The sequence below is a fragment of the Hippoglossus stenolepis genome, chromosome 6 (genome assembly GCF_022539355.2).
Source record: "Hippoglossus stenolepis isolate QCI-W04-F060 chromosome 6, HSTE1.2, whole genome shotgun sequence".
Classification (NCBI taxonomy): domain Eukaryota; kingdom Metazoa; phylum Chordata; class Actinopteri; order Pleuronectiformes; family Pleuronectidae; genus Hippoglossus; species Hippoglossus stenolepis.
Window position 1 is genome coordinate 18,819,984 of NC_061488.1, and position 14,386 is coordinate 18,834,369.

At 42.3% G+C, this 14,386-nt stretch overlaps 1 protein-coding gene across 4 annotated transcripts in view; it reads right to left on the reverse strand.

The window, feature by feature from the left end:
- The window catches only part of LOC118110984 (helicase ARIP4-like), a 69,644-nt gene that overhangs the window by 7,098 nt on the left and 48,160 nt on the right, over window positions 1-14,386 (reverse strand). For all 4 annotated transcript variants that reach the window (XM_047340303.1, XM_047340304.1, XM_047340306.1 and 1 more), the window contains 15 exons: window positions 13,054-13,297; window positions 11,335-11,468; window positions 10,304-10,477; window positions 6,898-7,118; window positions 6,301-6,483; window positions 5,450-5,583; window positions 4,488-4,684; window positions 4,119-4,322; window positions 3,880-4,018; window positions 3,602-3,779; window positions 2,760-2,978; window positions 2,070-2,188; window positions 1,787-1,911; window positions 608-707; window positions 292-497 (listed from right to left, as the gene is read on the reverse strand). In XM_047340303.1, coding sequence (XP_047196259.1) covers window positions 292-497; window positions 608-707; window positions 1,787-1,911; window positions 2,070-2,188; window positions 2,760-2,978; window positions 3,602-3,779; window positions 3,880-4,018; window positions 4,119-4,322; window positions 4,488-4,684; window positions 5,450-5,583; window positions 6,301-6,483; window positions 6,898-7,118; window positions 10,304-10,477; window positions 11,335-11,468; window positions 13,054-13,297 — 2,577 coding nt within the window. The remainder of the gene's footprint in view (window positions 1-291; window positions 498-607; window positions 708-1,786; window positions 1,912-2,069; window positions 2,189-2,759; window positions 2,979-3,601; window positions 3,780-3,879; window positions 4,019-4,118; window positions 4,323-4,487; window positions 4,685-5,449; window positions 5,584-6,300; window positions 6,484-6,897; window positions 7,119-10,303; window positions 10,478-11,334; window positions 11,469-13,053; window positions 13,298-14,386) is intronic.

Here is a 14,386-nt window from a genome sequence, read left to right on the forward strand (position 1 = left end):
GAGTGACCCTCGAGTTCGTGCACGTGCACCCCAGATACCGCCATAGATTGAATTAATTCTGTGGGAAACACTGGTTTAATATATTCTACACGGTTTTATGTAGTATGGATTCTTTTAAGCCTTTCTTTGGTTTCTCTCTCTCTCTCTTAGTTTGGTGTCACTTTTTTAATCTACCAAAATGTTTATTTTAGGTTATACATTATGTGAGATTATTTGAGTTATTTGACTGTAATGTGTCCACGGTCATATTAAAAGGCAGTGCTGTTCCATGTATCCCTGTCACCAGCTCACCGGACATTCCCTGCTTGGAGATCTGGCGGTCGTAGATCTTCTTCTCCAGCGTGAAGTCGCACACAAGTCGGTAGATGTGACACTGCTTCCTCTGACCGTAGCGGTAGACACGGCACACGGCCTGGGCGTCATGGCAGGGGTTCCAGGAGGCGTCAAACACCACCACGCGGTTCGCCCCGATCAGATTCACACCCAGACAACCAGCCCTGAGGGACAAAGAGGTCAAGTCGTGTTTGATTAAAGCAGCTAAATATTACATTCCAACCTCAAGTCATTTGCTACCATTAATATTTTGGCCGCTGAGTTGACTTGTTACCTGGTTGACAGCAGGAAAACCCACGCGGAGGTGTTGGATGGGTCGTTGAACTGGTTTATCAGTCTCTCTCTCTCTGAGGCCGTCGTACTTCCATCCAGTCCTTCAAGACAACAAACAAACAATACAGAGTTACAACAAGGTTTTCAGCAGCTTTGCACACAGTGATGCTTTTGGAAAATACAGTTGAATACATATTTATCTTACTTTGTGCTTTTTATCTCTTTTCTTTAAAGAATAGTTTTGTTTACCTGCTTAATAATTGCTTCTGCCAAGGAGGTTATGTTTTCACCCCTGTCTGTTTATTTGTAACCAAGATTACACAAACAACCAAACAGATTTCCACGCAATTTGGTGGAAGGAGAGATCAAGGACTCCCCCCCCCGAATTTCTTTAACATTGTAAGATGGAGGATTTTTCAACATTTTACCAGGGGAATAATTCATGGAACTTTAGAAACATTTTGTGCAGCTTGATTGAACTTTGAAGGGGACTGTTGGCAGATGTATGTAAACTGAGTTTTTATCTGCAAATAAAAATACTAATATTGCAACTCCATCCCTTTCAATTTCATTCTCCACCTGCTATTATATGGAATCTACACAGAAAATAAAACAAGTGTACACAGGATAAAAGATGATATTTGTGAAAAATTAGCTAATGGTTTTGGACATCTCTATCTCTATGCCTGGCCATTACCGTAAGATATATTATGGCTAACATGACTAATGTAATGTACATCGCTTATATTTTTCAAAGTGATTCTTGATACATCTGAAATACAAAAACAGCAACTCTACAACAGCTGTCAAGTCCTTTCTGGGCCTGTGGAGAACCATTAACCAAAGTCTGGATGATATTGAGAAAGACCAGCAGGTGGCAGCACTCATTGAGAGTCAATGGGAGGAGAAGCAGCAGAAAACCAAACAACTGCCACCACCACATTTATTAGTGTGTAATATTTAGTACAGTGAGCAGAAAACTAGTTTTTATTTCTTGAATATGCTAATGAAGACAATAAGGTCAACCATATTCGACCTAATGTGTCACTGTATGTGTCACTCGTGTTTCTGCTTAACAACTTTTAAAACTGACTCATCCTTCAGATATATTCAGCATATTTACTCATTCAAATACCAGGCACGAAAACACATCTGTCAATCATTTTAAATGACCACTTACTGTAGTAGTTGAGGTTGCGGACCCAGTTCTGATTGGGTCTCTCTCTGTCGGACGTGTTGGGCGAGTGAGGCACCGGCCTCTTTGCCAAGAAATCCTCAATCACCGTCAGCGTGGACAAGCTCTGACTGCAGGAGGAGGACAGGAGAGATATCAGATTAGATCACAGGCTGGAATGTAAATGTAATGCAAAGTAGAATTTAACCTAATCATGTTATAAAGCTGAGCGAAGCTGCCACAGGGAAAAAACTTGAGGATAAATGCTTAGATTTGTCTGAACTTTTACCTAAAGACGAGCAGTTTGTCTCCCGTCCTGACGCTCTCCTCTATCAGGTGGAACAGCATCACCATCTTTGCCGAGTTCTCCAGGATGCCAGGTTCGTAGTCACACATGATTTCCTTCGCCTGGCCACATGAAAAGAGAGATGATTAAAAGTCCCGTCCCTTTTAAACATTTGTTTCAAATTCATAGTTCAGCTGTTTACGTAGACGTTGTTCTCATCCATGCAACTAAAACTGACCATAAAGAAGTGAGGTTACAATATAAGCAATGACAACAACTATTTAACAAATACTGTGGGATTTATTTAAAAGTGAAAAAAAAGTGTGTATTACTCTTTGTTTAAAAGGGAAGTGACTTTTAATTTACTTTTCTAGTTTTAATGTACTTTTCTTGCTTTGTTCTCAAAGCACTTTGTAAACTCTGTTTTTAAAAAGTGCGATATTAATAAAGTTTATTATTATTATTTGTTGCCAGATAAATACACCAACAAACTTAACAAAGAAGGTTTAGGAAAGTAAATTCATAAAATTACACAATTAAAGCGATACCAGACTTACATTTGGCAAAAGAGAGAAAGTATCATTAAAAAATGAACTTTTCTGTTTACAACTAAACTTGTAAAGGTTGGAAAACCTGGCATTTGTCCTCAAAGATTTGCGCTGCAGTAGTAAAAGTGCTCCTCTTTGAACGTACCCATTCGTAAGTGATGACCTGATTGGCTTTCTCCTGCAGCTGGGTGAGACTCAGACCGCCGGCGGGGTTAGGGTTCTCCAGGGGCTTGGGCTTCTGATTGGGAGCGGACGGACACCGGGTGTGTCCTGTGGAGGTCATGTCATCCAGGTCCAAATCCTGGTCACTCGCCAGGTTTTCCTTCTGTAGGGCCTCGTACAGCACGTCTGGATGGTTCCAAATCTGACGAATGACAGGACACCAGCTTTTTAGCAACACTCACAATAAATATACAGGAATTAATCATCACATTTACTTAAATTTTGGGTAACACAACAATTACTGACAGTTGAAGTGTAAAAGTTTCTAAGTTCAGATAAAATTACCTTGATTAACCGAATCAGACCGGACGCAACATGCGTGCATATACCCTGAAAACCTGGTGCAACATTTGCATGCTTATCCATTTTCAGCTGGATGAAGTATGTGCGTCTCTTCCACAATGTCGTAAGGCAAAATGAAATTGCGGGAAATTTTGTTTGTTTGTTTGTTAGCTCTCTTAGTCTGCAAAAAGTATTTAATCCATAGTATAGCAGTGTTTCATTGATAAATACATGATTCAGACCCAAACAATGTGTCTGCTGACCAAGGTTTAGGCAGTAAGAGACATGTTTTAGGAGGAGGAAGAGGAGGATGTAGGTTTTAAAAAAAAACCATACTAAAACTAGGACTTAGATTTTTTTGAAAAAAACTTTGGAGATAAATTCTCCAAATTTAAAGGAAAAAACTACCATACATATCAAACAATCATCTTTTTGTGTCCAGGTTGAGTTCATAGCGTTCTGCACACATGCCCTGCTCCTCACCTTGCAGCAGACACAGAAAGCCTTCAGTGGGTTGAGGCTGAGCCAGCCGGAGTTTCCTGCCTCCCTGAAGCGGGTCATGAACTCTGTGTAGAGCGCCCTCTGCAGCGGAGACAGACGCACCAGCATGACATGCTCCTCCTTAGAGGGCAGCTGGTCCTTCAGGACATCATGGCCTCGTCTGGAATGAAGACAGGTGTCAGTAGATGTATAAAATGTTTAAGGAGGTTGAGTTTTACTTTCTGGACTGTGACTGCAGGTTTGTAAAAGCACTATCTCACCTCTGTACAAAGCCCTCGAGCAGGCTGTGCAGCACATGGCTCCTGTACCTCATGAGCTGAACGTCCTGAGGCGTGCTGTCCACACACTGCCCGTTCAGAATAGGACGCTCAAACATGTTACTGAACTCCTGGCGTGTACCTGAAATGCATACAGAGCGTTAAAAACTGTAGTCAGTCTTTGGATCACGAAAAGTGCTCAAATTCAGGAAGTGAAGTACAATACAGATCTTGCCCTTTACCTAGGAAGTCGGGTCGGACAAAATCCACCATGCACCAGTACTCAATCAGGTTGTTCTGCAGTGGGTAGCCGGTCAGGACCACGCGGCGTCGAGTTTGGATGTTCTTCAGAGCCTGGGACGTGCTGGCGTGGCAGTTCTTGATGCGGTGGCCTTCGTCACAGATCACCACATCTGGACCAGGTCGGGCTAAAGCTCTCTCGATACCTGGAGGAAGACGAGAGATAATGTTTAAAACTTTGATTAATGTGAAGTTTTCAACACATTTCTTGCCCTTCTCTATGTTTTCATTTCCTTTCTCTATTCCCTCCTTCTTCCTCTACTCCGAACCTCTATCACCCTTGTCTTCTTCTTTACCCTACTCTTTCTCACCTGTGAGCAGTTCCTGCTGCCTGTCCTCTTCGTCCAGGTCAACGACTACGGGTCCAGTTGTTTTCTTGTTCTTCTTCTTCCTCCCGGCCACGATACTCTTCTTCATCGACAGGAGGCGGTACATCTCATAGCCCATCAGCAGCACTCCTCCGTCCTTTGCCCAGTCCTCTACCACTTTGGCTCTGGCAGCTGTGTTCCTGGGCAGCACAAGAACAGATACATTTTTCTTCTGTCTCTCTTAACTGAGAACATTTTATATATTTAAGCTTCTTTTTCATATTTCACATGACTTTTCTTTTGAATCTCTTGAATCATTTACCCCATTTGCACAAAAAGAACCACAGCCTCTCCCTCTTTGTGCTGTGACAAGCACATTGTGCCCCAAAGCTATACAAATAAAATCTTAGATTTTACAAAGAAAATAATACTTATTCAAAATGCAATAAGACAACTCTATAGCAATGCAAAAAGTATTCTTGGAGCGTTTTGTCTTCTCAGTAATTTACATGTGATTTGAAGCATCTTCAAGCTGAACTAGAAGAATTTGTCACAAAAGCTCAGATTATTTTATCTTTCATTGATTTGTAAACAATGATTCTAATAAATGACTAATAACTTGAAAAACCAATGGCAAATGAGTAGTGTGTGAAGAGTAGGATTTTTTAACAATCACGCCGGCGAGATACAAAGAAATGAGGGGGGGGGGCGCAGAATGAGGTCAGTGTGTCATTTCTAGACAAGACTGTATCATTGAATTGCACACTCATCTTGCAGCATTCCTTCATTCTTTACTCCCTAAGCCCAAACACACGCGCAACGCATGAGAATCAGCAAATCTTTCTGGCAGAAGCAGCTGTTGTGAAAGAGGATGAAGCCGAGATAGAAGGGAGGAAGAGCCAGATGGGGATAAAGTGAAAAGGAAGTTCAAAAGGTGAAAAAAAGCTCTTGTTCCCGTTACTCACTTGTGTTCGTCATTGAGGATGTGAACCTTAAAGCTGCGAGGTGTCACCAGTGCCGGGTCGGTATCTGGAGGCAACCCCTCTGGGGGCGGGACCCATGTGTTGAACTCTGACAGCCAGTTCTGCAACGTGTTCACCTGACAGAGAGAAGTAAGTGGGGGATCTTAGGCTTGGGCTGACATGATGAACTGACCAGAATATTTTACTCATTTAGTCACTTCATGCATTTTAAACATTTTTAGCAAAAAAACAAAATGTGTTGATTACGCCTTTGATATTTTAAAACTTCCAGTTTAAAAATCCATAGTCACATGTCCATTCACTTATTGATGCACTGTTATTCACACATTCACCACCATAAATGTAATACTAGTCGGCAAGATGTAGCGTTTCACAGACTACTCGACAATAAAAAACATTGGTCAACATCGTTGTAGACTAGTTTTTAATCTGTGGGTTAAGCACAGTGCAGTAATGAAGCAGTCCACAGCAGATATGCAGCCGGGGGCGCTAGAAGCAGCTACCAGAGCAGATAAAACCCTCAGCTGAAATACATGTAAGGCTGCCCTAAAGAGCAACAACAATACCAGCGCTATGCATAACCTTCTAAAGCTACACCCGCTCATGGCTAACACTAGCAATAGCAAAGTTAGTGAGGAGAAGCGCCAAAAGGGTGAGTAAAGAAGACGTCAATGGGAGAAATCTCTAAAGGTCCTATCGCCGACCACCAGCCACCTATCGCTTTCTCACAAAGCGAAACTGTGCTTCATAGTCCCACAGTGAGCTCAACGTGTGCCTATCGCTTCAGTCCTTCACGCATCCTCTCATTCCAACATGAAACCATAGATGCTTACAGGTACGATGGCGAGCACGGTGTGGGCCCGGGTGTGTCTGAACAGGACGTCGATGCAGGAGATGACTTGCAGGGTTTTGCCCAGGCCCATGCTGTGAGCGAGGATACAGCCGAACCCACTGCTGCTGCTGAAGCGCTCCACCGACTCCACCAGGTTGTCGTACAGGAAGCGGACTCCGCCGATCTGAGGAGAAGCGACGGCAAGAGAGGAGACGGAGGATGAAGCGGTGGGAAAAAAAGAGAGGGAAGATGGCGATCCAAGAAGAAAGAAGAAGAGAAGAGAGCAAAACAAAGTTAAATGACAATGTAGGAGGAGGAGTGTTGGAAAGGGAGGACAGATGGAAATTGTGTGAGAAAGAAGATAAGGTGGGTGGTGAAAAAGCAGAGGTATTTTTCTCATTAAAACTGAAGGAAAAGTTCACACTCAGCAGGGTGGGCCGCACCAGAACAAGATCAAGAAATGGGAACTTTGCTCAAACCATTTGACAGCAGGTAATTATCACACCCTCTGACTTTATATCACAGAACATACGTCACATCAAAAGACAAAAAGAGATCAAGTTTGGCTTGTTTAGGTATTTCGTAGCAGTCCTAATACCTGGTGAGGTTTGACTGCTCGTGCCAGCTGAGGCAACAGGAAAATGTCCGTCTCTGCATCCGGGTGGTTCAGGTTCACCAACACCCTGCCCTGCTCGTCCGGTTGGTTCAGGCCGTCGTTGGCGTGCAGGCCGCTGGGCTCGCTCTCTTCTTCCTCGTTGGTGGACTCGCCGCTGATGTGGACGATGGTGTCCTCATCGTCCGAGCTCAGATCAATCACATCTGCACAGAGGAGGCACGAGATGAGGGTTGATTAGGACAGCGGAGGTGAAATGTTAACGGTTTCTAAAAAGACCTTGTAAACTGTTTTCAGACAGCTATGGTCAGAAATTTTTTTTTTCATCTCACTCTGACAAGGTGTACAGAAAGGGAATTGAAAACATATAGGAGAAAACTTTTTAGGATGATAAAACATAATATATATTTTATTGTATTTTTGTGCATCGAAGGCTAAAACACACTGTTCACCTTGTGTGTGAGTCTGCAGTCGTCAGAAAAGCAACAGCTGGGTTTGCTAGTACTTTTTGAAGGATATGGCATTTTTCCACACTTTAGTTTTTTTCTCAGGGGATAATTCATGGATCTTGATGATATTCATATTCTATAAGCTGAGCAATATGGTGCCGTTAGATCGAATGTACTGGGAACGTTGGGTATGGGCTCTACTGCTGGGATCTACTTCTTGTTTCTTTTTTGTTATTCTTTAAATAAAGATGTAAAGCCTTAACCTGTATGATGCTGTTTTTCTATGAATTTTGCCTGAGGAGCAAAACATTTTTTTCATATTTATTGTGAGCTTGAATGTGCGCTGGACCATATGCTTTTCAAATTAACGCGTTTTGGATCCTCCACACTTAACACTTAGACTTTATCAACAAAATGGTGGAGTGACATGAAATACAGATGCAGCTCTTCTTCCTATACATTTTATAGGCAAGTGATGCAGGGCTCCATCACAAGCACTTAGGCGGCGTTACTTAAGTCGCGGACGTCACCAAGCGTGCGTGTGAAGTGGAGAGGCTGAAATCCATATCTGATACAAAAGGATTTGAACGTCAGTGGTATCAAGTGGGAAAAGTTACACAAGCTGGCAAACAGCGAGGGCACGATGGGAGGAGTGTGTGTCAGCATGTTAGTGTGTGTGAAAGAAGAGAGAGAGAGAGAGAGAGAGAGAGAGAGAGAGAGAGAGCGAGAGCTTATATAACTGCAGTGAATGCCTGGTTATACAAGTAGGATTAGAGTGGAGGGGGAGACTGGTTATACAACCCCAACTATGTCACTGTGCCACTGTGGTGTATGCGGGTGTGTTCTTTATACGTGTGTGTGTGTGAGAGTGTGTATGTGTGTTCTGGCTCATTACCAGGATTAGCCAGCTTTATTGCTCCACAGACCCACTCTGATCTGCCCCACAGACGCTCGCTCTCCTTTCATCGCTCTTCCTCTCTCCATGCTTTTTTCTCTCTCTCGCTCCTTTGCTTTTGTCTTTCCCAGCTCCCAAATCTACATATTATCTCTCTTTGTTCATCGTTGTTCATTGATTCATCCCATCAGTCTACTCCCCTACTCATTTATGTGTGGGTGTGTATGTTGGGCGTCTGCTTGTGTGCACTCAGGCAATAAGGGAACGGTACATGCTGTACCCTGTGAAGGTTTTAAATATTCTGATGGCAGCTAATCTGCAAAAACTCCAACACATGCACACAGTGCGTAGGGAGACTTTTAGCTTTTAGTAATTGGGTGTACATGTTTCCAAAAAGTCGGTTCACTGCTGAAAGAATTTAAGGATCTGCATGTGGAGTGAACACACAGCGTCATTTATATTGTCTGAACTGACACAGCAGGAAGTCATGCAATGAGTCCAACTATCAAATCTGCAGTGGTGACTAGCGTTTTGATGGCGCTGTCTTTGTGGACAAAAGTTTTAATATTATCACCAACATTCATTTCAATTAATCATCCTTGTGTCTACTGTTCTGAGAAGACAGCGGGAACGCAGATATCTGTTGTGCTTCGGCTTTGGAGTAAAAACCTCAGTCGAATTGATGTTTGGTTTTATTTTTTCTTCATCCACTGATTTTGTCTCGAAATTCAATCTAATTCAAGCTTTGGTCTTTTAATGAGCCGGATTTTTCAGACCCGTGGGCTCAGAAAGAAATGTGAAACAGAGTGTGTAATTTAATAAATGCATGGCTGTCATGAGGCGATTAAGTGCTGCTTTGCTTAATCTCAAAGAGACTGATGCTTTAGAGATGTGAATTTTCCACTAGACACAGGCAAACTACTTAAAAAGTTGGAGTGATGTTTCCCTTTGATACATCGTTCCCTCGGTGAATCCCTGATGTGCCCCGGGGCAAAGAATTGGACTTTAAACTTCAGCTTTTAAAAAGCAAAATAAAAACATTTGTTTCCTAATTTTATAATTGCACATTGTGCAACCCCTTTGTTTGAGTTTAAACATAGTCCCATGGGACAATTGATGATTCTACCAAAAACCTAAATTTAACCTCACTTCAGGAATGTTCTGCTAAAAGCACTGTTGTTTAAGAGCAGAAACATTTGATTGAAAGCCCAGAAGCCGTTTCTGTTCTGTCCTGTGAAAACCTCTCATGGTCTTTGAAGGTCTGAACGTCTGTTGGACTGTTACCTGGCTGAAAAACACTTGAACTATCCTTTTGTTTCAAAACCTGAAACCAAAACACTTCAACTTCCTGTGGCCAATAACAGACTAACTCTACTTTGCACAATCCATTCTCGAGGGTATTGCACAATCCCGTCCCTGGTGTTTATAATATTTTTACATATATTTTTTATATTAACACTTGCACAAACACACCACAGAAAAATTAATTGTATGTGTAAACCTAATTGGCATAAACCCGATTCTGAAAACCTCCCAACGCCTGGCGTCTCTAAACTCTTCACATGTTGCATTAGAGGTGTGAAGAACTAGCATGTAGATTACTTTAGGCTTTGCCCTGCTATGCAGACAGCTGAGAACATACATAGTGGATGATAAATAGACTTCACAGCTCCGTGTCCCTATCTGCTTTCATGACCTCCCACAGACGTCTGACTTACTGGCCCACTTGCATATTCAAAAAAGGTCAGAGGGCAATCTGGGCGAGAGACCTGCAGTGTGAAGGGCTCCGGCTCCTCACCTCATCACTAGTGTTTATACTTAAACAAATACAGCTTGGGGATCTGCTATAATTTTGATAATTTTTGGAAATATACAGGGCCTGAGCCAGGACCTCATCTTTCTGAACAGTGTCAAAATAATCATTCTTGACGTTCAGCCACACCGTGATTTTATGAAGTATCTTTACACACATGACAATTGAGTTATAAAAATGTTTGAGGGAAGCTGCCTGTTTGTGTTTGTGTTCTGAGAAGAATCTGTGTCTCACCTGTCTTGTGTCTGTGCTCTCTGGTCACAGAGTCATGTGCGTGAGTCTTGCTGTCCTCCTCGCTGATGCCAGTGCTGCTGGAGTCCAGGCAGATCAGTGCCTGTGCGGCGGACTTCACGTCGTGCTGGGATACCGTCGATGCCGATGCTGAGGACACATGCTTGGCTACATCGCCTGGAGAGATGGAGAGTAACACAATGCAGCATTAACAGAGAGTAACCTGACCGTCACAGGACATTTGACAATGAATGACCACGTACTGAAGTGTGATAAGATATAGGATATGATGTGATATTATAAAAGACAATTCTGAAGCTGGATAAAACCTTCTCCTAAGATTAAAGGGATAGTTCACCCAAAAATTATATTGGAGGGGTGGGTGAAGTGTTTGAGTCCACAAAACAGTTCTGGAGTTTCAGAGGTAAACAGTGTAGCAGCCAAATCGAATACAACTGAAGATATTAGGGACTTATCTTCAGATGTAAAGAAACAACTGAAAAAAAACCTAACATGCCTCCATAATGCTCGCCATAATGCCCGACATTCATATTGGACTCCTCCCTGAATGAACCTCGTCAGAAGTTATTAGCGGACATTTAGGTTTTAAAACATGCTGTAGATGACATCGTTTCGAGTCAAATATGAATGTTGGGGCTTGCGGACACTTGGATGACACCACAGGAGCAATATGGAGAAAAGTCCCTAATATCTTCAGTTGTATTGGATTCGGCTACTACACCGTTTACCCCTGAAATTCCAGAAGTGTTTTGTGTACTCAAACACTTCACCCACCCCTCCATCAGCATAGGGTTGAGTAGATAATGAGTGAATTATCTATTTGGGTGAACTATCCCTTTAAAGCAACATGTTTGATAGGTGATTTTGTGGTTTGTACTTTGCTAACAGTTAGGATTGGGAACTCAGGATGCAGGGCGTAAAAGTGAAAAGTTAAAGGCTTTGTATCGAATCGACCAGTTGCTGCCGTCAGCATTTATGTAAGTATTTTTGTGGATTAGGATTTTCGCTCTCACCAGTTGTGTATTCAGGCAGCAGCGGTAAGGGGAAATCCGGTTTTCTCTGCTGGTCCAGACGTCGCCTTCTCTCCAGCTCCTCCTGCTGGACGACTTTGGTCACGGCCTCCAATTGATGCTCCCTCAGTAACTTCCTACAAAAGAATAAAATATGTTTGGTTTCATCAACTGTCCCAGGATCTGTGTTAAAGGTTAGGGAGACGCATGGGTTCCATTGAAAATACATTAATATGATGATGACGACCATGGCATATCGAACAGTGCATTCTTTACAACTGTGATAATAACTACAGGGAATCAGAGAATCAAATATCTGTGTAATTTGAAAGGTGTGAGCCATGTGAACCCACAGAATAATCACTTAAGCTCCGAGGAACTACCAGTCACTTTTAGCTTCAAAAGTAAAATAGCCTGGTTGTTCACTACCTGCCCTGCACCAAACTGCTAATAACATTAGCAACTAGCTCTAGCAAAAACATTTAGCTTCGTAGTTGGCAAAAATTGATGCGTGACAGTTTAATACTATATCAAAATGAATGTACTTGTTCTAAGCTACTTTAGTAAGAGAAAAAAAAAGGAACAGTTTATTGTGGGCTTGTAGGATGACTTTTGTACATTGTTAGAAGTTAGGTTCCCTCAAATTTAGATAAATATCAGTTCCCACAAATAAAGGAATTTTGTTAAGTTACGTTAATTATGTCAATAATATCATTATTATTATTAGTAGTAGTGGGGGTGGATGTCGTTGTCATAGTTGTTGTAGAAGTAGTAGTCGTAGTGTTAGTAGTAGTCTGTCGTAGTCGTAGTAATTGTAGTTGTAGTAGCCTATGCTGCCATAATTTTGACAGCTGGACGGTTTCATTAGAGAAAGGCTTTAGACCAATCAATCACTTTTGAAATTCTGGAAAAGATATTCATGTGTACCACTTTGGATGAAATTGAATTGAACAACGCTAGTAATAGTGACAGACAAGAACCTTGTATCTCATTTTTACACTTACAGACACAAATAGTTAAATATTGTATCATCGACAGAGCCGGAGCTTGCAACTCTGACACACATGTTTGATATTATTCTTAAGAAGCTGTTATGTAAAAGCAACAGCATAGTTGAGGTTGAGCAACAGCATATCATGGCCGCTGGCAGCCGGAGGACTGACGCAGCAGGCGAAGCACATGTGTAATCACTGATAGATCTTAGAAGGAATTGGCCTGTCCTCAACTTATTCGTCGTAAATCCCACTTTCCAGCCAACAATGGGTGTTGTTACAATGTTGATATAATATGTGGTCACTGGGCTGAGTGAATGTTATTTTTCTCTGCACCGTAGCAGTAACATACTCAGAGGATTGTGTAATAATCCCATTGATCTCAAGGTTGACTGGTTACTACTTGTCAGGCAAAAGTCAGACAAATTTTTGGAAAGTTGTTTAAGAAAGTTGAAACTCAAATGTTATTAGTTTTTTCTGGCCCAGTAAGCGGATACAAAATTGAATTACTTTGTATTCTCGGTTGTTTCAGACACACAAACAATATCGTTCTGACGACATGTCACAGTAACAACCAGACAGGGAATCTTTTTCTTTTTCTAATGATGTATATTGAAGTCAACATCTAACGCTGACGATGGTGGGCTAACGGTTGCATTTGAAATCATTATTTAAAAGTGTCTGACTAGCACAACCATTAGAGCTGAAGTGAGGATGTCGAGTTCAGTACCTGATGTTGCGTCTCATGTGCGCCGGTTTGGAGCTTCTCTTCTTGGTTCCCATCAGGGCGGAGGGAGGGGAGGGGCTTTGGCTAGCCGGCCTGGATCGGGGTCTGGATGCTGGCTGGTAGGGGGGAGGGTGGGCTGGCGCCTCCCCCAAAGGTGAGGTAGATGGGGGAGGAGTGCACTGCCACACAGTTGGGTCGCCTCCCTGAGCTTCATTCTCGGAGCTGAAGGGGGCGCTGTGGGACTGGTCTGTCAGAGGAAGAGAAGAAATAATGGTTATTACCTCCATCCATGTCTGTTTGTTGGTTTGTAAGCGAGGTTACACGAAAACAAGTGAGCGGATTTCCACGAAACTTGGTGGAATGATGCGGTATGGGCCCTGGTAGACATGGATCTGAATGGAACATTTCAATGTCAAAGTCCCAATAGCTGTGTGACTTTTATAACAGGGTTTATTTCTACCCCCCCAAAAAAATCTAAAGTAGAACATCCAGAACCTCCCCCTCGTCTTTAAGGCCGGGTGGGTGAGTATAGTTGTGTCATTTGATTAATGATGAGCATTCCTGTGGCCGTCCACTGCCACCGAGAACTGATTGAACTTCCAGTCACACACCTATAAATTATCCCCGTGAGTAATAAATCATAAAATACAATCATTATGTGGTGGTGAACAACCACAAGTTAAAGATGTAGTTCCTCCCAACCAATCAAGCAGCCAGTTTGACTGGATCAGCACTGTGTTATTTTTCCACTATCACTCACTGTTCACACTTTTGTCACTTTGAGGTGTGTATGAGACACAAACAGTCTCTCTCTCTCTCTTGTTTACTGTGCCTGAAATGGAAACTTCCATTAAACTTGTTCAGCGCATTCCATTGCTGTTGTCAGCTGCAGCCTGTGAGCATTAATGTTTTCACATTGATTCAAATCACATTTAACTAAACTGAATTTTTAAAACCATACTCCTCTTCATCATCAAACTAAGCCAAAGTATAAAGTAATGAATTGCAGCTATAACTCTGATCTTTGTCCTGATCTTTAACAATCTCTTTGTTCTACCCTCAATCAGCCTGGATTTCACTTACACCTTCTTCGTCTTCTCTCATCCTCCTCCTCCTCCTCCTCTCAGTTGTTCTGCCAGAGACACACTGAACTAGATCTGAGGCTTATGTAAGAGCTGGATCATAAATATGGACGGCTTACGAAACACAAGACAGGACTCAAGACAGGACACAAAACAGGACACAAACACGACGCAGACACACATGCATGCACACACACATTCCAGAGGGACGAATGTTCACAGAAGAACATAGATCAACATATACATAACTTACA